At 36.5% G+C, this 23,895-nt stretch overlaps 6 protein-coding genes across 7 annotated transcripts; 3 read left to right on the top strand and 3 right to left on the bottom strand.

Annotated features, from left to right (window-relative positions):
* Positions 1-2,119: 2,119 nt before the first annotated feature.
* On the bottom strand, positions 2,120-5,849 carry LOC145973672 (uncharacterized). 2 transcript variants are annotated; one of them, XM_083103208.1, is made up of 4 exons: positions 5,673-5,849; positions 4,560-4,667; positions 3,275-3,894; positions 2,120-3,096 (listed from the first exon to the last, which is right to left on the bottom strand). In XM_083103208.1, the coding sequence occupies exons 1-3, from the start codon at positions 5,727-5,729 to the stop codon at positions 3,307-3,309; spliced, it is 753 nt and encodes a 250-aa protein (XP_082959334.1). In that variant the 5' UTR covers positions 5,730-5,849; the 3' UTR covers positions 2,120-3,096; positions 3,275-3,306. The 2 variants fall into 2 exon arrangements, with proteins under 2 accessions (XP_082959334.1, XP_082959335.1); XM_083103209.1 differs by lacking the exon at positions 5,673-5,849 and adding an exon at positions 4,751-5,405.
* Positions 5,850-6,523: 674 nt separating this feature from the next.
* On the bottom strand, positions 6,524-8,707 carry Cstf50 (cleavage stimulation factor subunit 1 Cst50). The gene is made up of 4 exons (XM_083103207.1): positions 8,480-8,707; positions 7,391-8,294; positions 7,171-7,264; positions 6,524-7,051 (listed from the first exon to the last, which is right to left on the bottom strand). Exons 1-4 carry the CDS (start codon positions 8,548-8,550, stop codon positions 6,807-6,809), a joined length of 1,314 nt encoding a protein of 437 aa, XP_082959333.1. The 5' UTR covers positions 8,551-8,707; the 3' UTR covers positions 6,524-6,806.
* Positions 8,708-8,788: 81 nt separating this feature from the next.
* Positions 8,789-9,721, top strand: Rpp20 (ribonuclease P protein subunit p20). Its single transcript, XM_083103210.1, has 3 exons — positions 8,789-9,015; positions 9,248-9,416; positions 9,490-9,721. Exons 1-3 carry the CDS (start codon positions 8,845-8,847, stop codon positions 9,603-9,605), a joined length of 456 nt encoding a protein of 151 aa, XP_082959336.1. The 5' UTR covers positions 8,789-8,844; the 3' UTR covers positions 9,606-9,721.
* Positions 9,718-10,977, top strand: LOC145973674 (transmembrane protein 203). Its single transcript, XM_083103211.1, has one exon. The coding sequence runs from the start codon at positions 9,718-9,720 to the stop codon at positions 10,129-10,131; it is 414 nt and encodes a 137-aa protein (XP_082959337.1). The 3' UTR covers positions 10,132-10,977.
* Positions 10,978-11,103: 126 nt separating this feature from the next.
* Positions 11,104-17,260, top strand: LOC145973669 (uncharacterized). Its single transcript, XM_083103206.1, has 9 exons — positions 11,104-11,510; positions 11,852-12,065; positions 12,140-12,350; positions 12,430-12,694; positions 12,836-12,994; positions 13,060-13,686; positions 14,161-14,570; positions 14,698-14,905; positions 15,019-17,260. The coding sequence occupies exons 1-9, from the start codon at positions 11,483-11,485 to the stop codon at positions 15,246-15,248; spliced, it is 2,352 nt and encodes a 783-aa protein (XP_082959332.1). The 5' UTR covers positions 11,104-11,482; the 3' UTR covers positions 15,249-17,260.
* A 297-nt stretch (positions 17,261-17,557) lies between these two features.
* Positions 17,558-23,651, bottom strand: Stc (nuclear transcription factor, X-box binding stc). Its single transcript, XM_083103244.1, has 9 exons — positions 21,879-23,651; positions 21,615-21,788; positions 21,159-21,548; positions 20,758-21,039; positions 20,385-20,675; positions 19,846-20,309; positions 19,202-19,732; positions 19,022-19,128; positions 17,558-18,936 (listed from the first exon to the last, which is right to left on the bottom strand). Exons 1-9 carry the CDS (start codon positions 23,122-23,124, stop codon positions 18,831-18,833), a joined length of 3,591 nt encoding a protein of 1,196 aa, XP_082959370.1. The 5' UTR covers positions 23,125-23,651; the 3' UTR covers positions 17,558-18,830.
* Positions 23,652-23,895: the final 244 nt, after the last annotated feature.

Consider the following 23,895-nt stretch of genomic DNA (forward strand, 5'->3'; position numbering starts at 1 on the left):
ATCATAATATGATTAAAAATTACATAAAACAAAAAAGATAATTTATATAAGATTTTACGACGAAACTTTCATTATTTTTTCATATCTCTATTACTAATAAAGTGAGATTCTGATATTTATTATCCAACATTAAAATATTCATTAGTTGTCGTCTAAAAAAAGAAAGATTTGTCTTTATGATACATCAATTATAAATAATATTATTTGTATTATATTTTATATTTATATAATACAATATAATATATTGTATTACAGTCGCGCACCTCAAACAAAATATTAAAATTTATCGATTTTCCTAGAGAGAATACTTATCATGTGTACTCCTATTGTTTTTAATGTCTAAAATTTGCATCTTATTGCATCGATTTTCTTTTTTCTATACTTTGTACACACTCGTTAAAATTAATTAAAGCGTTTCATTTTATCAAATTTCATATATAAAGGGACAAATTCGTTTAGATCTCGATTAATTGGTATTTATGAAATCAGCCTCATAAATATGGACAGAATTGCTCATTACTGAATTTGTATGATTTAATCCATTAATTACAATAATAAACAATCGTATATCCTTACTTATATGTTAAAGGTTGAAAAATCATATTAATGTATTTATAACGTAAATTGTATCCACAAATTTAACTTGTATATTTCTTTAATATTGTTATTTAGTTTTAGAGCAACACAAGAGAGAGATTCAAGGGATTAAAGAGAGATACTTAATTTTAGATTATTGATAGAAATTAATTTGTATTCGACCAAATGTGTATGCCAATGATGCATAATATATACTATTAGAAATTTATTTAAGTTTATATAAAAGAGATATTCACACACACACACACATACACACATATATACTTATATATAATCATTTGGATTTGAAATATATTAAACGTCTCTGACGAATAAATCTACAAGTGTTATTAAAATAAAAAGATTTTTCAATTAGTAACATAATAAATTTAACAAATTCAGCGATTAATTGTTAACGAAACCGAGTATTTCCTTACATATACGTGTATTTCACAGAAATTCTAATATCTCGAACCGTACAATAATCTTCCCCATGTATATATGTGTGGAAAAAAAGATTACTTCTTAAAATAAACACCTTAAAAGCGATACAGTTACGTAAACTCGCCATTAGAGCTTGATTTTGATTCTTAAATCGCCGATATTCTCTACACTCGTATATCGTACAACGTGTTAATGCTAGAGGCACCCTAAGAGCTGAGATTTCACAAAAAGTAATCAAGAAAAGGTCCAGTGTGATACACGAAGCTTAATATTAAACTATTTACACGTATATTACACTTGATCTTCGCTATATACAATCGAAAATCTCAGGAGGATATTATAGATAATTAAAGAAAACAGAGAGATGGAATGGTAAAGTTTTACGTTTCTTTGTAACGTAATTTCAATAAACATATTAGTATGACTTATAAGGAAATACTTATAGCGACTATACTCTCGTGCTACTACTTGGTGTCTATAAATCTATTTGGCATCAAAGAGAGGCCGGGAAATCTCCTTGGAGTTTCGTATATATTTTCGCATATTATTAATTTTCATTGCAAAATTTCCGCGTTCAAGAGCTAAAGACCTATACAATTTTATGAGAAAAAAATCCTTATTTCTTATTGCACATGTAATTTTACATAATCAAACTTGCTGGCATAATTACCGTTGGTGTCTCAAATGGGGTAAACTCTATAGACGTAGTGCATCGATCAATCGTATAATCTATCTGTACACTCGCAATACAGTTCAAATACATAATAATATTAACATATTTAATATTGGACTGATAAAAACGAAGGAGAGGAGGACAGGAGCGGGAAAAAAGAAAACGGATTGCGTATTAAAAGATAAGAAAAAGACACGAAAAATGATAACGAAAAATTTCCATTAGATAATAAATTGTCTTTCCGATCGCTTTCAAAGCGATATGGAAATAACGTATAATCTATTGATAACTATAATGTTGATTTGTTACGTTGATTAACCAATATTAGAGACAGAGTTTAACAATCGGTTAGAAAATTATCATTCACAGAAAATTATCAGTGGACACTTATGCGAAGGAGGAAAGCAAAACAGATAACGCTGCGACGCGTTTCTCAGAAATTTTATTTTCGCATAATCCATGAAAAAGAGAAATCATTTCACCATAATTCTCATATATTCCATTTCATTCAGTCACTATTTATATACGATAAAAGTATTACAGTAATTTGCTATGTACGAATTAATCTTTATAGCTACTTTCATATCAGATCTGAATCATAGGCTCATTATACTATAGGACCCCGGAGATGTCAGCTCTGATTTGAAAACAACTTCTCTTCTCTCTATATAAGTCCATATTAAATATATTTTACAATAATATTATCATTGTACATGAACAACGTATGCTCTACACCTCGCGTTGCTTATCGCTAATTAACCAGCACAAAAGAAGAATTTTTACTATGTTTGATAAATAAAATAAAATTTTTACAATATATGCATACATTTTCACTAACGAAAATAAACTTGGCTAGATTAAGTTTACAGTTCAATATCTTATTAAAAAAGAACAATAATAATAACGCAAAAAAGAATGAGCGAACAGCAAAGACCTAATATTAATACTATCAATGTTTAAAACCTGTCTAAATGATGTGTGAAAACTTTAGAAATTGCACTGACGAAACTGAATTAAAGCTATTAATACACGATTTGACAATCTCTCCCTACATTATTATTATTTTATATATATATATATATATATATATATATATATATATATATATATATACATATATATATATATTTTTTTATATATATATAATATAGGCAGAAAGAGATAAATGAAGTCTATTTTAAGCTCTAATATTCACGTCAGTACAATAGACTTTTATTTAAACATTTTTATCATATTTTCGGGAAAGTTGCGTTATTTGGAAATAATAGTCTGGAGATAAAATAAAAGCAAAACTCTAAATGCGCTGGTTGAAGCAACGATCGACAAGAAGGTGTTAATTAGTTAAAATAGACGAGGGGGACTGGATTTGTGTGACCCCAATATGTGCGCCGTCTTGGTACCTCCTACAGTAAAATAAAAATTTTGTATTAATATTTCTTTATAAATTTCTTGTAAGTCATTAAACACTAAACACAATCTTAATAAGAATGTATATTTCATTATAAATTGTATTTTGGAAAAAAAAGCTCGCGATTAAAATACTATCAGCTAAAATAATAATGGAAAAGCTAAATTACTTACATAAAAGTAATCATAAAACAGGCGAAAAGAGGTTATTCCTTATTTTCCTCGGTAGTAACAGTGTTGGAGGGATTTTGGGAATCCGATGATAAAGGTGGCGCTTCCGCTGCTGTGTCCGTTGCATCTTGACTCGAGTCCGAGCTGTCTTTCACTTCCTCTTGCTTCTTCTCTTCTCTGGGAGAGGTGCTTTTAGCTTCGTCCACCACGTTCTCAGACTCTTCCGTTAACTTCTCATCCTTGGAATTGGCCTCGGACGTTTTCTCAGCGTCTTTACTGTCTTTACTGTCCGCGGCCTCCGCGTTTTTGTCTTCATTCTGTATCGCTTTGCTGTCTTTCTCCTCCTTTTCCTCATCCTTTTTCTCGTCTACCTCCATCTTTGTAGACTCTTCTTCCGTGTGCTTTTCACTTTTGTTGTTGGACGTTTCCTCGTCGGTGTTATTTTCATTATTCTTCTCTTGCCTCTTGGGGCGTCCACGTCCGCGGCCACCACCGCCCTTTGTCGACGTTTCTCTTTTCTCCTTTTTGGGGGGCGATGGCACTGGCGTTGTCGAAGTTAGGCCTCTGGCTGAACTGCGGGTACGTCTTCTCCCTTCTACTTCGCCGACGGATTTGTTCATGCCCTGTGAATAACGCACCGAGTAAATTCAAACGAAGAGAATAGAGGAAATACGAATTTAAGATAGTATCGAATGATTTACATAAAAAAATACGATAGAAGCCGCGCGCAAAAATTGCAAAAAATATATTTAAAAATATATTAATTTAATAATATATATTAATTATATAAAATATATTAACTTATTAATTTAATAATTTATTAATTTAATAATTTAATAATATCCCGTATACTTATACGCTTATGGATTATATTTTATCTTAACTAACATTTATGGAATCAACTTTCCACCGCGATTTATCTTTCAAATTCTTATTACTATTACAGCACAAGAATATACATAGCAAATTGTAATTGGCGCCTACGCAGCGATTGGTTCCTCGTGCCCCACCGTGCTAGGACGCTTATTTCCCTCCTCACCGCCCGCTCTCCGGCCGATCGACGTCCCCACTCCCGTCACCTTATGCACTCACGTAGGCAGCAGGCAGAGTCGACGACGGAGAGGCTAAAACGGAGGGAAATAAACGGGCGGGGGGGAGGAGACGAGGACCTTGACCGCCGGGACCTCGATGGAGATTTTGGATAAATATGATAAGCCGGTCTCTCTTCGATACGACGCGAAAAGTTTTTCCTGCTTCAGATTACCGCATGATTCTCCGCGAGACGCACCTTTAGGATTGCCTCACCCTCCTGAGCGGTCCTTTCGAGAGTGGACAGCCTCTTGGTCCCGCTTCGTTTGTTTTTCGTCGGAGTCGGTTTTTCCTCCGTCGACTGTTCCTGCAAAATCACCGAGTTTCCTATATTCACTCGCTCTCATACGCATGCACGTTATATGCACGCACATATACATACATACGTACACGATTCATATGTACGTACACGCGTTACGTATATATCTATACATTGAGAAAATGCCTTGTTACGCAGTCGCGCGCGTCTCGAGATTATTCCAGAGTTAAGAGTCACGGTGGAAGAAAGAGAAGCGGACACGACACGACACGGCACGGCACGGCACGATAATTACGACGTTCGCGCGATAAGATTATCGGAGACCGTTGAACCGAGGCCATCGTCTCGTTCAAGTTTCCCGCCATTTTGCCGTCTCCGCATCGTCTCCGACGTCGTATATACGTACGCCTCGCGCGCGACTCCCGTACCCGGCCGTCGACGACGACGTCCCGGCCGGACGTGGACCGCCGCGCCGACGATCGCCATCGCGCGACCACGGCCACGTTCCTGGCGCGGCGTCGCCGCGATTTCCCGCCTTTTTGCGCGGCGCCGATCATACGGCTCGCAGGCCCGAGGCGAAAGAGGGAAGGAGAAAGAAAAATTGACAAGAGGAGCAACGGAGCGATCTGTTGGCGAGAGCTCGCGCGGGGTAAAGAAACATCCACCATCTTTGCCGATGACGACGCGAGACACGCGGGGATATGCATGCGTGCGTACGTACGTACACACGGCGCAGCTACGAGAAATCGCCGGACGGGCGGGCGGGCGACCGACCGGTGACGGCGCGGAGGCGCGCGGCGCCGTCGCTCGACGCGCGACACCACATGGCCGCGCGCTGCGACGTAGTAGACGGTGCGGCGGCGGCGGCGGCGTACGCCGCCGCCGTCGTCGTCGCCGTCCGGAATCCGCGCGAACGTAACGAGCGTCACCGTGGCCGCGATGGCCGCGAGGCGGGAAAGGGGGAGATGCCTCCGCCGCACACACGCCGCTCCACGGCATGAAAACTCGGCTTGACGAAGATGTTCCTGACGTGACCGCCGGCACGTCGCTTACCTTGGACGCATCCTCGACGTTGTTGTCGCTCTTGATCTCCGTCTTGGCGTCGGACATCTCTTCGCGTGCGAATCACTCAAAAACACTGGGAAATCCACGGTTCCACGGCGAGAATTCGCGCTACGCCCGGTCGCACTGTTTATACGATAAAGAAAGATGGCGGTTAGCGTGGGTCACGTGACACCTCGTCAAACCTGAGCGGGAGTTCGGCGCGCCGCCCGGCGCCGCCGCGACGAACTACGCGCGTAGCGACGCAACACGCGACACCGAAATTCTTTTATCGTTTTTCGCGCCTCGATATTTTGTCGTTTAAAAATCGTTGAAATTCCTTATCGATCGAATGATCCGCATGTATCTCGAATAATGCTATGAAGTCGAGTAAAACAAGTTTTATACAATTCTGTCGCATAATTTCAATCGCATCAACTTGCTGTTGTATTAAGAGAGTAGAGTTTTCTTCGGTAATTAAAAATAATATAAGTAATGGAAAATTACCGCGGAAGAATTAAAATTGGCATAATTTTATAACAAGTCAAACTGGTCGATGAAGATACTGATTAATCGTGCTTTAAAGTTTTCATAATTATTTCAAAAATAGAGCAAAATTATTTTCATAAACACCTGTTGTATTAAAATCGAGTACAGCCAACACTACGCACGCGCGTACTTACCTGATTTAAAATGTTTTTTTTTTACATGTAATATATTTATGTATTATCCAGTCAAACACGTATAATTGATAATTTATAAAATTATGTAAGATTATCTCCTTAAGATTTTTAATTATATGCAGCTTTGAGATAAAGTTTTCCTTTATCCCTGTCCGCAGAGAGTTCATTATGAGAGAAAAGTATTATTAAAAATCGTATATTATTTATATTGGAAATAAAATAAGATATGCAAAGTACGTTTGTTGCTTATAATCTAGATAAAATAAAAAATTAGATAAATGTGTAACATATTTTTCATAATTATATCTAATGTCATAATACGCTCGACTTTATGATACATGCATAATATGTACCTTTGATTTCAGTGTAATTTTACCTCTTTATAAAATTGGTAATTATTAGAAAGAATGGAAATTCTGCAGTCTCTTAGTGTCCTTTAATTGTCGACTCTAACAGCGACCTGCTAGTGAGTCGGCATTCTTCGAAACCAGAATCTTGCCCTAAAATCATCACTGCATGTCAAAAAAGCGGGTGCGGTTGGTGAGTGCACGATTAATCTCACGGGACCGTTGTGACCCAAGGACAGCAACTGCTTTCTCGATGCGTTACGAGAATTCCAAGCGCACAATGAAGTTGTGGCCTCGTCGGGAAACATTACATAATCCTCGGTATGATTAAAGATAGCCTGTGCCTTGTGTTCCTGTTTACCTGTTGAAAAAAACGTCGCACCGTAAATTGTACATTTATCATGATAATATTGTAATGTTAACAAAGCATACCGCACCAAATATATTCCACGTATGCCTAAATCCTTTATAGATTTTTACCTGTAGTTCCAGCACCTGTATACGCTATTAAACATCTGCTAGTAGACAATTCCCACAACTTTATCAAGGAATCTTTTCCTGAAGACAGTAAATACTGGAAAATTCAAAATTACACAATTACTCAGTACAATTTGGAAATATATAAGTGCGCAAATGTTTCCTCTGCAATTTGCAATATATCTTAAATCTTGCGCAATATTATTTGCATCAGAATTACTACCTTGCCGTTCCTCGTGAAGGTCACCGAGCATACTTCATAACCGTCGTGCGCTTTCACAAAGGTATTTATACATCGATTCGACACACCATCCCAAAGTTTGATGCTACCGTCTTTTCCAGCCGATGCGTAAGTCTTTGCGTCAGGTGAATACTTGATGCTCGTTATTCCGGCTGTATGTTGGTGACTCGGTATACTACACACAAAGCACTGCGCAGTATTCACATCATACAATCTAACTACTGGATGGTTAGTTCCGACTATGAGGAAATCTCCGGTAGGATGAAAGGACAAACACCGGATTTGATCGGCATCTGTGATAGTCCTGAATGCTTTTTTAACACTAGCTTTACTAAAATCGAATAGTTTTACGGAGAAATCGCGGCTACCAGACACAAGTATAGGTTCCCTTGGATGAAACTCCAGACACGTTACTTCTTCCAAATGATCATACAATGTTCTTATTACTGGATGGCCACCGGTCTGATCTCCGGGCGCCATCTCATCCGGTGCGGATTTGGCAAGCATTCTGTCCACGTCCAAGATCTTAATCGAAGCATCCACAGAGCCTGTAGCTATCAGTTGCCCGTCCGCTGAAAAGGCTCCTGCCCTGCAATTTCCTTTATGGGATGTGACATATGCAGTTTCATACTGCGCCGGTTCCGGGGCCTGAGTTTGAGTCTCCGTCTCAAATTCCAAATCTAGTCCAGGTCCTAAAGTATTGTCGAAACTCGACGCAAACGTAGACAGGTTGTTGCTGTTATCCTTCTTGGAACGATCCGGCTCGTGTGCAGCGCCGATTAACATCAAATGGAGCAATCGATCCGAAGGTGGACACGGTGGTTCTGCTTGTATCATATTGGACAGTTGCACGGCTAATGTTTGATGACCATCGTAGAACAACTGACTGAAATATTCAACGTGACTTATTCAATCCATTGCTTCTTGCTATCAGTTAGAAGTTATAATTACAATCAATGTTGCAACCCGATATAATCGAGCGTTTACGTTTAAAGAAGATTGCAAGGATATTACTAGTAAAGAAACTGGAAATTCAACAGGATACATGCGAAAGAGACGATTATACACAACCTGATCATCATCCTGTAGAGCTGTTCTCTGCTCTTTATCATGTTCTTCGGATCCACCTCCGGCTCCTTCATCGCGCCCTGGCTCGTCGAGTTTCCCGGTGGCGACTGAATATTGCCGGCTTTTATTAAGACTGTCGAAAGAACCACAAACCACCCCTCGTCAATCGATGAATCCTCGAATCCTTTGCAGGTTATGTCGCGTTGTTGTCAGTGACCCACTTGATCACGTACTCGTCACCTACTTCTACAGCGCGATTTGATTGGTGCAATCGACAGTCCAGCGGTCGCAACCAATCAGTGCTCGCCGTTGATAATGAGAACGACCATGGAGAACTCCACGTGACATCGTCCGCGAAAAATATCAGAATGGCTGAGGCGAGCGACAATCCAAAGGGGTTGAATGAAATCACCCCCGAACGAAAGGCCACGCGCCATAAAAACAACTTGTCAAATTCCAAGTACATTCTGCGAAAGAATGAGACAAAAGTGCCAAAAAACGGCAGAGATATCTACGTAAACAATAGAATTCCCCTCAAGGTATCTTACTTTTCACAGAAATCATAACCTTTAAAGCGTTGCGAGACAAAAAACTTTTGAATTCGACCAAAACCGAGATGTATATATGCTGGATAACTTCCTCGAATTGGAAGTATCATCTTAAAAAGATGAAAGGCAAAATCATCTCTTGTACTTTTAATTGGAGAAATAAACATGTTTGCTTTAGAACTTGTTGTTTCTTGAAATATTGACATGTATATTTATTTTGAAGAGATATTTACGTAAGTGTGAAAAACGGTTCGATAAAGGCGCATCGGAGCTAATCATCCATGGTCTTGGAGCTGCAGTGTTTAAAGCAGTCAACCTAGCCTTGCGATTAAAGGAGATTCATCATGGAACCTTAGATCTTGATATAAAAACTTCTACTGTAACTCTAAAAGGTAAGTGTATTTTTTGTGTATATGTTTGTGCAGAAATTTATATAAAGTTTTAATTATGTCCATATTTGTACAGATAAATTAACGACATTGGATGGTGCAAACTGTGAGATAAATAGACAGAACTCTGGTATACATATACGTGTTTTCAGAAGAGTGCCATTTGCTGTGCTAAGATCCAAAACAAACTGATATTAATTATACAAAAAAATGCATTTGAGTAGTGAGACTATATGCATATTATTATGTTCTAATTCACTATAATATTGCAATATAGCTGATACAAAGTTGTATTATTTTTACAATGATTTTTTCTTTGAATGAACTTGTTCACTGGCTAGGCTTGACAATATTTGAGATATGGATCAATTTGGTTGCATTAACATTCTTCACTGTGCTACTAGCTTTAAAATTAGATGATAACTATTTCCTGGGCACATCAGGATATTGGGAAGTATTCTCACCCCTTTTTATAGCCGATGGTCTCAATACATACTTTTGCGCTATAATATTCATCAGAATGTACATGGAAGGAATGATCAAAGTGGGCATTTTACGAGCATTATGGAGCCTGATATCATTGCTTTTGGTCTTTGTATTTAAATACCTTTTATGTAAAAAACTCTCTGGACAAAACACATTGGAATATTCGGAAATTGTGTGTCCTGTATTCATTCTGTTGCAATTGATTGCAATCAGAGCCTGTCAATTACATTAAGGGAAGTGAAAAATTGTCTTTTATGTAAGATAGTGCTTCCACAAAGCCATATATGATATTAATATGATAACATTATATACTATATGATACCTGTACATACATATATGTATATTATATATATATATATATATATATATATATATATATATATATATACATTACGTTTCATTACAGAATCATTATCTAGATAAAATTATTTAAAAAATATTTCATCAGTATATGTCACTTCATATTTCTATCCTGCCCATTTAATATCATATAAGGTGATTTGTTGTTGGAAAAAGTTAAGTATTATGTGGTGTACAAATTCAATAAATGTTCTTTTCTCAAACTTTTTAAAAAGACAGTAAGTGTAAATAATACAGGAATATTAATTAGGATAATGTATTAATATCTGTTGATAAATAATATGTTTATTCCATAAGTTTTGAACATATTGTATATTAATTTACATTTATAGCTCTCTTTGTTAATTTATATTAGTTTATATATATTTATTCATAGAAATTTAATTTTTATATTATGTTTATTCCCATGATACAGATATAACAAAAATAGATATATATTTTTTATATAGGAAATAATTTCTCTTGTTTTAATTATATTCTTGCTAATTTTTATTTTTGTATCATTTAGAAATATTAATCTCGTTCATAAGTTCCGAATTAAAAGATTTCATGTCACATTTAGGATATTTGGACAAAAATACGTATTGGTTTTTGTATCGCGTTTCCCTCTTTTCTCCTCGTCTCCTCAAGTTGTTAGGCATCGATTTTTTAAAAGCTGATGCCCTGTGATTACCGGATAAGATTTATCTCGTATAATAAAAAAGTTCAATATGTAATATATTATCAAACTATTTTTATCCCCTTTGTACGTTCCCCGAAGTATTCTTTTATGCCGCAGTTGGAATTTATAATTCTTAGGAAACGTCGATAAAACTAAGACAGAAGTTCCCTTTTACAAAAATAACAAAGCCGGTGTGAATCATAACATAACATAGACCGATAAATTTAACGCTGCTCCATTTAAACTCTAAAGATAAACAACTGACCAGCAGGCCAGGTGCTTTATGTGGGCAATATAAGTGCCTCCCCTCCAACCCTCTCTTCAACTAAGATCAATAATCCTAACTGAAGGGAGACAGTGGCTGTATTCAGTGAGAAGGGGTGCGTGAATCAAGCCATTCTATAGGTAAAGCCTGTTGCTGCTACCCACATTTCACCAACGTCATCCCGCGGAACGTCGTGTGCTACATTAAAGACGGCAACATATTAAACATTGTCTATCGTAAGACTGACTAACTGACGCTACAAGATTCAGTGATGTGCTGTGGACATATCGAGAGATTATGAATAGGCTGGCTAATTGGACTCGTGGTCAGTTATCTTCATTATATCTTAATGTTTAATATACATAGAGTTTACTATATATATAATAAATGGTAGTTTCATTTCTGTATTTGTAAAACATGTAATCGAACTTTTGACGTCAGAATCATCGCATAGCGCGAAAAATTTTTTGAATAACATGGTATGTTTCATTAAAACTGAAGTTTAGAAAATTGCATACTATAAATATTTAAACGCGATCAATTATTACATATAAAAAAGTGTGCAACAATTAATGGGATAAATTGCATTTTATTATACTTTATGTAAACACAAATGAATATTTACGACACACGCATCGTTTCTCACTCGAATGTTTTGTCAATTAGGTGTAAACATAACGATCCCAACGCCTGTTGCCGGACAAAATTGCGTATCAAACTCGTCGAACTCTGCAATCCTAGACAAATCACTGGTCACTGCTCCGTCGTGGAGTTCGGTACAACAAGACTTAAGATGGATGTTCCTACTGCATACGTACGGTTTTGCATGCCTTTTCTTCGTACTTGGGTTTTATACATTCTTCTCTATTCTAAATTTAAGGTACGTCCGTATACACCTATCGACGATATTAACGAACATTTACATTTACCTCGAGATTGTCTCTTTTTATACAGATCTCTCATATCGAGCCGGCCGTTCATGTCCACGATTAATATATTCCTATGTTTACTCGGAGCGTCGAGAGCAGCATGCCTGTTCATAGATCCATACAATCTCAAGGAGATGATACCGAAGGTCATCGGGTCGATATTATGGGACATTGGATATCCGTGTATCGCGTCTGCCTTCTGCCTAATACAATTGGCTTTCCTGCAACTGACGAAGGTGTTTATACTAAAATGTAACAAGTTTAATGTAGTATAAATTGCTATTACAAATTTCTCACATGGGTATCTTGCAATAGCTGAAATTTGGCCCGGAGAAGATACAAAAAGAATCCTGCCTCAGTCTCATTATAACGGCACATTTCTTCTTCATAATCGCCAGCGACATCACTCTGTCCTCCCATAATTGCTACATGGCGAAATACGTGGTTCAAGCGGCGTTTCTCGTATCGAGTGTCTTCCTGTATCTCGCGTTCCTGCACGCGGCTTATAAGGTAGATCATCTGCTTCGTACCATGCCGAGCAGCATGTTGACACGGGACAATTCCAACGCACATCAGAAAGGTCTGCCTCTTGCCATTCGACTCTATCTTATTCTTATATATCTCAGTTTTAATATATTTTCTTCTTCTTTTAAAATCTACCGCTTTCTTCCATTTTCGTGTCATTTGCCTCTAATCTGAATCACTCTTACTTGTGATTCAGGTATCATGCAGCTCGCGATATTGGCGCCGTATAGCAATTTGGCGACTTCAGTCGCTGCCGCGTTGGTACCCACCTTACTTGGTCCAAAGATGAAGAGTCCGGAGGAATCCGAACCCGCGAACGCAGGTAAAAGCGCGGAAGAGGCTGTCACGGAAGAAGGTAATACTTTATTATGAATCTCTCCTCCAAATGTGAATAGATCCGACTGAGATTTATGATTTCAGAATCGCGAGTCACGGCCAAGGTGGACAAGCCAGATAAGGTGGAAGAACCAGCACGGAAGGAAGCGACTCGTGTTCCGATTGTACCCGCGTGCACTGTACAATCACCGTCGCAGGAACAGAAATCGGCAGTACCGGAGGTCTACGTGAGACCGCCCACTCCCACCCCATCGATCGCTAATTTGCCGATTATAACTGTGTCCAGTCCGAGTCGCAGAAGTTCAATGGCTAGCCGACGAGGTAGCGATACATCCAACAGATCGTCACGCAGAAATTCGGAGTGTAGCGTCAGATTCATAAACGAGGACGATACGTCCCCAAACATGGAATGCAGACGTATGACGGAAGGTAGTCCCAGGCATTTTCCGAGGGTACGAGGAGACGAGCCGCTTGAGAGAAGCCGTTCACCCGACAACATATCTCGACGATACTCGGAGAATATCACGCTGTCAGGTAGCACCAGAGAACTGAGACGTTGCTCCGATTTCACCCATGAAAAGAATCGCGGCTCACAGTTTGCGACTAAGCTCAGGAGGAACAGCGATTTCGGTAATCGTACACCTAGAAGAATGTTACCGCTTGAAAATGAACATGCTAGATTGCCTAAAGTTCTGGATCTCAGTCCTGTGGGTAAATATCATATATAAAATACAAGATTCATCTTTTAATTTAGATATGTTTGAGATTTTAATCAGATGTACAAGAATGTAAAAATCAGATGTACAGGGATCTTAAAAAGCGCCCATTAAGTATACAATGTTATTCTTGATCAAAAATCTAGTTGAAAAGTCCTGAACCATTTTTTTCTATAATGCTTCAGTAATTAGTAATTATGGAGTAAAATCACGTTAATCAACCGAGAACTGTGGTTTTAGCCGAGCGCACATCAACGAGCCGCGCGCCTGCTAGTATGCGCTCATGTACACTATCAAGCGCGCGGCTATTCCATAATTACTGCTTTATTAAGCATTATAGAAAAAAATGATTCAGAACTTTGCAACTCAATTGTTGGTCAGGAATAACGCTATGTATTTAATGGGTGCTTTTTAAGATATACCTTATAGATACCTTCTTTTATCTACATATTGCTTAATAATATTTCAGGTTCAAGACGCAGTTCCGACATTGGTAATTTCGTATCGTCTCGATCTGACTCGCGTAGAAATTCCGAGAGCTGCTACCGACGTAACTCCGAATTCGTTCATATTAAGCCGTTAATTATAAATCGTCGAAGTAGCGATATCAGCATCAGAACCTTGGATAGGAGTCCTACGCACTTTCAGAGTATAGTACCTGTAAAGATGGAGATGCAGGAGAAATCCGAATCAGATTCGGATCAACCTGATTGCAGCGAGAAGGCGGCGTTGATGAAAGATAACTCGAAGAGCAAAGATGAAGAGACGAAAACGCGCAAGAAGAATCTGTCATGGAATGACAAAAACCTTGAAGATCCGGAAAATATTACAGCGGAAACTAACTTGCTTCCTGAAACGCCTAACGAAGCAAGAGTTATGGTACGACTTATTATCTCATTCAATTTATCGAAAACAAAACACGCATTCTTCGACATTCTTTTAAATACGCTTATAGAGTCTTTGTCGACTGGAACTTCACGATAAAATAATAAAACATTATTTGCAGAGCACGGATTTTACTCTTCACTCGATATTGAATCACATCGCATATGTGAATCGAGCAAAATCCGATACACCGTTGCATATACCAGAAGCGGATACCGCGGCTGCCAGAAAGTCTCAGGTGCGAAGAGTATTAAATGTCACGCGCGCCACTGCAATTCTAGGGATACTTTTGTGCATCACGGATGCCTTTCGTATTTTTGGACCATACGGTATTTAATACAGTTATTAAATATAATTAAAATAACACAATAACAAAAATAAACTCGAGATATTTTACTAATATCTCTCATAATAATGCTAATACAATTAATTTGTTTTTAAGGATTCTTCGCTGAAACTGTACAATATGGTACACAGCCAACACCGACGCAATTTCCCAAGCCGTGGCCATGGCTGTTATACCAAACAATATCAAGAGCATTTGAACTTGTGATGGGCTGCGCCATGGCGAGTGTAACTAAACAGCCATCAGTAAGTCCGCGACATCAATATCTGAGTAGTTATCCTAATTATTCCTCGCGTGTAAAAAGAGGAAACAATCCTTACATATAAAGCAATAGTACATTCAGCCGTAATTCAAAGAATGAAGATGCCAAACGATAATTCTTCTCGTTTATTTTACTGTTTTAGTATCATTCCTTCACGCGACGATTAATATATTTTGTGATGTAATTCCTTGGTTATTTTAAATAATCAAATTTTATGTACATACATATAATATATATATATATATAACACTATTCTTTTCGATTAAAAATTTCGACCTTAGAGCGAACATTAAAGAAAATAACAAATATAAATGTACTGTGATCGGGATATCGAGATATACATGACATATTTGTGTATAATAGAGTGCGCACGATAATACACACATAAACACACACACACATATGTATGTATGAATAAAATATCTGTATGAATACACACATGTTGCGCGCATGCACATACTCAAACATATCATATGTGTATCTTAATAATAATTTCGATCACAATATATTTACATTCGTTATTCTCTTGAATGCTTGCTCTAAAACCGAAATATTTTTAATTGAAAAGAATTGTGTTATATAAAATTTAATGATACTCTTATTTTCACATAGATAGTCATTATCATGAATTGGTAGCAATTTCTATCAGAGATCGTGCAAAAGGCATTGATACCAATACATGACAGACGAGACAGAGTCTCGTAAAATGTGCTAAAAACATAGCAATAGATCAGTATAACATTTTATAAACACGAGATATGTGTTTAGACAACACATCTGATAGCTGGTGCAATAGTAATATTTCTAAAATCCACTTCTCGTGCAAAGTGTTCATTTGAAGCATGTATATCACAAAACAGATATCTATTTTTTACATTAAATTAGGTTTCCAATTAATTAATTTAATAACTTTCACTATATTCTTTTGCAGAAAGATATATATACATATATATATATACACATATATTTTTTCTGCTGTTGAAATATATATCATTTTTTTAACTCATATATAATCCATGGGGAATATTTTCGAAGCAAAACAAAAAAAAAACAAAAAAAAAAGAAATTGACTGCGTATATGTATATATATGAACAAAAATGTTAAAAAATAATCGATGACTTTTATGGATAACACATGAAAAACCGCGTTTTTACTATGTGTTTACAACCGCACCAATGCTTAGAAGTAAAAAGTACGAACCCAAATTCTCAAAGTGCCCTATTATTGAATGTTCAACAAAATTACACAATGACTAAATGACATAGATAACTTATCTGCAAGTGGAATTTGTAACAGTGTTGTGATCCTATATGTGATACCATATTTATGTGTTTAGAATAGGAGGCCATTTTACGCTTATGTAAGCTTATAAATAACACTATATTCCGTGAGATAAAAGACTGTAAAAATCAATTTACGATAAAAAAAAACAAAACTTTATCATTATATAGACTTTTTTGTAATTGTGTTTATTTTATTTTGCTTTACATTAAGGTAAATTAAATATTATTTTATTTCTGAAAACTCCGTGCACATTAAAGACATTCATTTTTATATCTAAATTTTTTTATTATAATTTTAAATAATATATCTTTTGCAGACACTTGCGACCAAATTATTTTGTTCATATGTGGTATTGTATATACCACTATATTTTGCTCGTTGTGTATAAATATTTTAATATTTTATGTATATTTGTTTTTCATTATAAATATATATACCCACACAAATATATTAATTCTATTTATATATATCATTCCGTTATAATCTTACTGTAGAACAACCAAATATAGAACAAGTGAGAAATCTAGTAATAATACTTACAGGAGCATAAAAGGTCTCTCAGTAATATTATCTGTTTGAAATTTATATATATAGTATAATAAAAGAGTAGAGTAATATATATCTAAAATTTATCATTGATGTTTCATGTGCCAAATACTCGTGTTAACTATTTTAAATGTTTACAAGAGAAAATCTTATTATTCTAACAAGAACTCTTCTACAAAAAAACTATAGACATAGATAAATATTTATATACAATTGGATGTACAATAACAAACAACAACTATTGTTTTAATCAAATTGATAAGAACTTTGAAATTTTAATATATATATATATATATATATATATATATATATATATATATATATATATATATATATATATATATATAATCACTATTTTTACTGATGTAAGATTGTAATGTATATCACAATATATATATATATATATATATATATATATATATATATATATATATATGTATATATATAATAATAATAATTATTATTATTAAAGTTTTCACCCAATAAAGGCTCTTTATTGTGTATATCTGATTAGAAAAGTTAATAATTTCTTAACACACATAACTATTGGGTATATAATTAAATATAGCTACCTATATCAAATAAAGTTGTAAATTACAATAAATATTTAAAAAATAATATATTACAGTCTCAATCAAGATCAATTTTGCCATAATTCTTATTAATGAATTATAAAAGAATGCCTCTTGAAAACATTCTTGAGATACCCAAAAGTATAAAAGATATCAATCTATATCATATAGCACCTACAGAGCACTGACTTTATTCTTAGCAATATAACTTTGACCAAGTAAAAAGATGTCAGTTGATTTTTAGATACTTTGTACATCTACATTCTATACGTAGTAGAATTTGTCTTGTAGTAGCTGAGTAGTCAAAAGTAGAATATAAAAATTTATCATTTATATCGCTATCATTTATATTAGTTTATTATATTCTAGTAAAGATTATCATATTGTTATATTTAAGAAATATCAATATTATAATTAACAATTATGTAAAAGGTTTATTGAAGAAAAGAGAATTGTGTAGAAATAAAGAGAAAAAAACTTGAAAACTTGAAAAAAACTTGAAGAACACTTTGTTTAATATAAACAAAAATCTATAGTTGTACTTAATATATTATATCAATATGCAAAATCGATTTAAAGTAATGAAAACTTTTTGTAATTAAAGATTAAGTTTAAGGAGTATATATAGTTTTGAAATAATAAGAAAAATCAGAGACTATTCTCTTTTGTAGGAAAAAGAAGTATATTGCTGATTATTCTTTTCATATTACATTTTTTTGCATGCCATTTTTATATTCTATTTTAACCCTTTCGTGACCGAATTAATTTTTATTTCCTGTATTACTGTAATAACTGTTTTATTTTTTAGTATACTGCCGTACCAGTGAACTCGGGGAAACAAAATTGTATGTGGGACATATATATCCCACTGGTCACGAAAGGGTTAACAAGAATATATCGTTCAAATGTTTTGGAAATTATATAATAAAATAATATCTTTCCTGCTAATAATTAATCCATCAAAATCTTTATAGACATAAAAACCTCTCTATTATTGTTAAATTTTTATAGTATAAACCTAATGAATTTGCCTTTAATTAAAACTTACATTCAATATGAAAAAAAAGAAAAAAAGAAAAACAAATCGAAAATGACTGATAACAATATAATGTGTCTTACATTTCTACTTACAAAATCACCGTATTCATTGTATAATTACAGTTGTATCAATAGAACTTCATTTATGATACACATTATACAGCTCATTATACAGTTGTGTTCTATACATTAATTATTTACCGATTCATCCTTGATAGTCAAAATAATCTATCTCTTTATCAGATGTTTTTGCAGTTGATGGCGATGGTAATGATTTCTGATTCTGTTTTACGGGTAACGAAAGAACAGTCCTACAATACAATTATATAATTATATTTTATTTTTATTTGTTAATTTAATCACTATATATAACTATTGTGAACGTAAATATCTTACTTTGTAGAATTATTTCCCTTAGAAGCGTTAAGTACCGGTCCTGGAACTTTTCTTTGTCCTTTCTCCCGCTGCACCATTTCTAATAAACTATAGCTTGGTAACCAACACTGCAATGGGATATATTTATTATAAAGATGATTATTATAAAGATGCGTTGAACTTAAATAAATGATCTCTCACCTTATCTTTCACAGCAGTGGCAACGACATTTCTTTTCGGTTCCTCGTCATATGCTTGACTCTCGCAACCAAAGTGTTGGCACGACTCATGCACGAAATGGCGCTTTTCTCTGTTCATAACATCGAATGAATAACTTCGAGATTTCTGCTTAGATGTTTTCGCTTTTTGGACCAATTCCGTCAATTTGTCATGGACCATTTGGCAAAAATGCGGATCTTTCTTGGCCCATTGTTTCATGTAATCGGTATATCTGGGCATTAACTTGCCGCTCAAGTCAGGATTGACGATTTGTAATCCCAGTGCGAGTCTCCTATTTCTCTCTATTGTTTTGCACTCATCATTGCATTCCAAGGTCTTTAGCTGATTCTGTTTCTTTGCGCCTTGCCCGAATACTTCTTCTAAATCGACGGAATGGCCGAGTTGCATGTCGGCCATTTTACTGGCTAGTATGTTGCTCGCTATCCGTTGATATTCTCGTGCATTATCCGCGCAAACACGACTCATAGTTCTGTGTCCACACTGACATGTAACCTGCAATATAATCAAAGATATAGGATGTAAAAATTCTCGAATGATTTCGTCATGCTTGTAATTATCTTTGCATCCTTCTAGTTACTTGATATATAAGGATGAGTTATTCTTACCTTAACCATCTCTTTGCAAGGCGTATCTGGACACTTGCCTTCGTGGCACGGAGCAGCACAGATATGTCCGCACAGCTCCCTCGTTGTGTTACAAGGTTGCATACATTGTTGTTCCGGTCTTTCACACGGCCCGGCGTGACACATTGTGATGCACTTATGCCGTCCACATGTCAGCGGCTTGTTACACGGTAAACCGCACGAGATCTCTTTCACGTGGCACGGTACGGCTTTCCTAAGCTCGTGTTTACCGTGGCACCATCTCTGAGTCAAAACGCCACAAGGCGGACACGTGGGCTCGCTGTGACAATTGTGCAGCACCTCGTGATCGCAGGAATGCTCGCGGGAACATGGTCGATTGCATGCGGGCCTTCTCGTACCGCACGGTACTGGTGGATAGATCACCTCAGCACCGCATTCGCAGTACAGCTCTTCGAAACTACTCTGCCAACAAGACAAACATCTCCCTGTCGACGAAAGGAGAAATTCGTTTCTCGCCCTGCGATCCGATATCATGCACGAATAATTGCAATAAAACTTACCCATGTGACATCTCTCTTGACACTTGTGCCGACCGCAGCTCAATGTTTTCGAACATGGCAATGGACAGATGTGCTCGATATCGATGCAACATAGCTGATTGCAGTAATGCTTGCCGCAAGATCGTTTCTTTTTGCAACGCTTTTCGCAGCGCGCGTCGTCGGCTTTACTCGTCAGGTCCTTGCAAGCGATCTCGCGGTCCATGTTACCGCATCGACACTTGACATTGGTGTTCAAATCGCAGTCCGGACATTCACCGACGTGGCATAGTGCCTTGCAGATGTGTGGATTACCTGCGCGAACAAAATCATGTACTAAATATATTTATATGATAATAAAATGGAAAGTATGTAATATTTTCCATCAGATGCTTACTAGGCTGGCCGCACTTCAAACGTTTAGAACAGATTTTTTCACAGGTAGGCACAGGATCCAAGCAACTTTCTCTCTTTTCTGTTAATGGTGTCTGACCACAACAGCACGTCGTGACTCTCTCGGGCGTCAAGGAGCAAGGTTCGCATGCTTCCGAATGGCAGATTTTTTGGCAATAATGTTTCTCACAATCCAATGGTTTGTTACAAATATTATTACAGGAATATGTATCTGTGACATTAGCTCGGCAAGGTACCTCCTGAGTATTTTTACCACAAAAACAGGCTAAACAAAAATGAAAAACAAAACTATTATATATCGATTTCTCATGCTAACTTTTATCCATTACAACCTTAATATAATGTCTTAAAAATGAAATATATGTTAGAGCACAAAAATATTACTTTGTTGCACGGTTTTGTCGCAAGGCCCGCATTCTCCCTGATGACACTTTCTCCGACAAGTATGTTTGCCGCATGACAAATTCTTTTCACATATCGAATCGCACTGCAATAATTGCTGACCGCTGCATAGCAGTATTTTCGACATTTTTCCGCAGCCACAATACTTGGTCACCATAGTCACGCATTGTGGACAAGAGCCGGGATGGCAGAGCAGATTACATTTGTGTGTACAATTGTTCTTGGATAGATTTCGACCACAGATCTCGCCACACGAGTGTGCCACGTCCCTACGATTCCATTCCGGCATCTTTCTCTTTCCACAGAAACAGAAATAATCCTCTGGTACGAGAAAACTCATATCCCGGCAGGCTGGGCACTTCCAACTGTTCTCTAAAATTCATATTTCATAATTTGTCATAACAAGAAGTATTATTAAGAAGTATTATTCTTACTTACCACTCTGAGACGATTTAGCCCATTTTTTTATACATTTTAGATGTAATACATGACAACAGTTACTACAGGACCAAACATAGTCGCTTTGCTTGATATGCTCATAACAAACTAAACATTCTAATATTCCCTTGTTCAATTGCTCTGTCAATCTTTCCCTTTGACTTGCATCATCATCTGACAAGAATAAAATAAAATAACAATTTTTTATATATATATATTGTTTTATATAATAATTTAATTTTGATAAAAATTGTATAATCTTACCAATTTTATGTTTTTTCTTCATATTTTTTCCTTGTACTCGTGCTATCTCGTTATCTTCTGTCTTATCTCTCCAATTTTCCAAGTTTCTCTCTTTGTGATTTGCTGTCACCTCATTGTTTTTTTTATGCATATACTTTGTAGCTGCAGTTTTATATTTATTATCAGGTTCAGACTGTACATCATTTGAATTGTATTTATAATAATGTTTATATTTATAATTATATTTATTATAATTAGATGCATTAGTGTGGTCAGTGAATTGTTTAGATTTATTTCGCTGTGTCTCAAGAACTTGCAAGGAAGTATTTTTCTCCGAGTCATTATCCTTGCACGTACCCTCTCTGCTTCTACCAACATCTGAAGATGAGTCATTCTCCTGAAATCCTTTAGCAGAGGGTTTATTTTCCTGGCTATCAAATGAATCACTGAGTTCAGTTGTAGGTGTACGAGCTTTTCCATCAGCATATTTATCAGCATATTGTTCTACAAATAATGCATCTGATTGATACCTTCTATTATAATATTTGCCATTCTGAAATTTATTGTAATTTCTCCCATTTCTCTGAGTATCCCTGTATTTAGATCTTGATGGTATTTGTGCATCTTGTGGATTCTTTTGCCTATAATTTACATCCCTTCTATTATCATAGCGTCTCTCACCCTTGTATCTATTATCTGATGTATACTTGTTAAATGATCTCGGTCTGAAATCCTGCGCATCAAAACTACCTCCAGCCATGTTATTATAATCGTCCTTTTTACTAAATCTGTCCTTTTTATTCAATCTAATACTGTTTGGCACGAATTCGTTGGCTGTAGCATGTAAATTTGAGTTTTGCACTATGCTGGACTGGATGGTATCGCCTTTTGACGTAGTGAATGTCGTCAAGCTGATCGTTCTGTTGCCCTTGGATCTCGGCTTGTGATTGTCACGGAAGAAGGGCGCGTTATGCGAATTATTCGACGTTTGCGAGCCGCCTGCAACGGACGACGAGCTTGGCAGTATGTGTTCCTGATAGGTATTTTCTAAAGGCACCATATTCGACGGATGCTGATAGAAAGGGTCGGCGGGTCCGTCCTGCTCGTACACTGGTCGACCACCTGCTCCCGGATAGTAGCACCTCGCGGAGACGTCTTGCAGATACGCCGAGTTGTCGTCGAGGTACATCCAGTTGTCTCGCGTGGCACAGGCGTCCCGGGCGGAATAATTCGGATCGTCCGGGAACGAGCCGTCCCAGGTGGCCATCGCGATTATTACACAGCAATGCGAAACTTGACGCAATACCAATGACGGTTAATGATGATGTAAGCACGCGGAACTCTTTATCTGTCAGCGGAGAGAAAACAGGAAAGGAAGATAGCGCGATATCGGGGATCAGCGAGCTCGCGAATTTTAATTTGCAACTCGAGATTGTCGCGCGCACGATCAGGTGTCTCGAATTTACTCCGATCTTGTTCTAACCTAAGGAGAAGGGTTTTGCCCGCGGGAGAGCTCGCGTACAAGTCACGCGATTACTGTTCGTCGGCATCCTCGCAATTTTATTCAACCGAGATAAGAAGATTGTGGAGATCTACGAGGAGAGTATGGAGGTCTACGATTCAATTTCCACGTAAGAGACAAGAGAGGTGAAGAGGACCCTCCGAACGGAGGCCTTCCGAGAATTCCGACAATGTTCGCCAAATCGGAGAGTGCGGAGAGAAGGCCAAACGAACAAGATTCGCCGATTATGGCGCGCGATGGCGCCAGATATAGTTCTGTTTGGCGGACGCGATTTTTTTTTTAAATAATTATAATGAGAAAATAACAGAAAGAGAATATTTCGTCTTTATGTTTGGCAAGTTTCTTGATTCAAAACGCTGTTGTAAAATTTATAAAATAAGAGATTGAAAAAAAAAGTAAAAATCGAAGCAATACAAACACTTTGTACAAATATTTGCGAAGAATTTGAAATAAATATACATAATACATATTATAAGCAATATGTTATGAAATGATATACAGTTTGATAAATATTGT

Source organism: Camponotus vicinus, unplaced genomic scaffold (assembly GCF_025532165.1).
Source record: "Camponotus vicinus isolate PSW18456_S1 unplaced genomic scaffold, iyCamVici1.0 SCAF_6, whole genome shotgun sequence".
Classification (NCBI taxonomy): Eukaryota; Metazoa; Arthropoda; class Insecta; order Hymenoptera; family Formicidae; genus Camponotus; species Camponotus vicinus.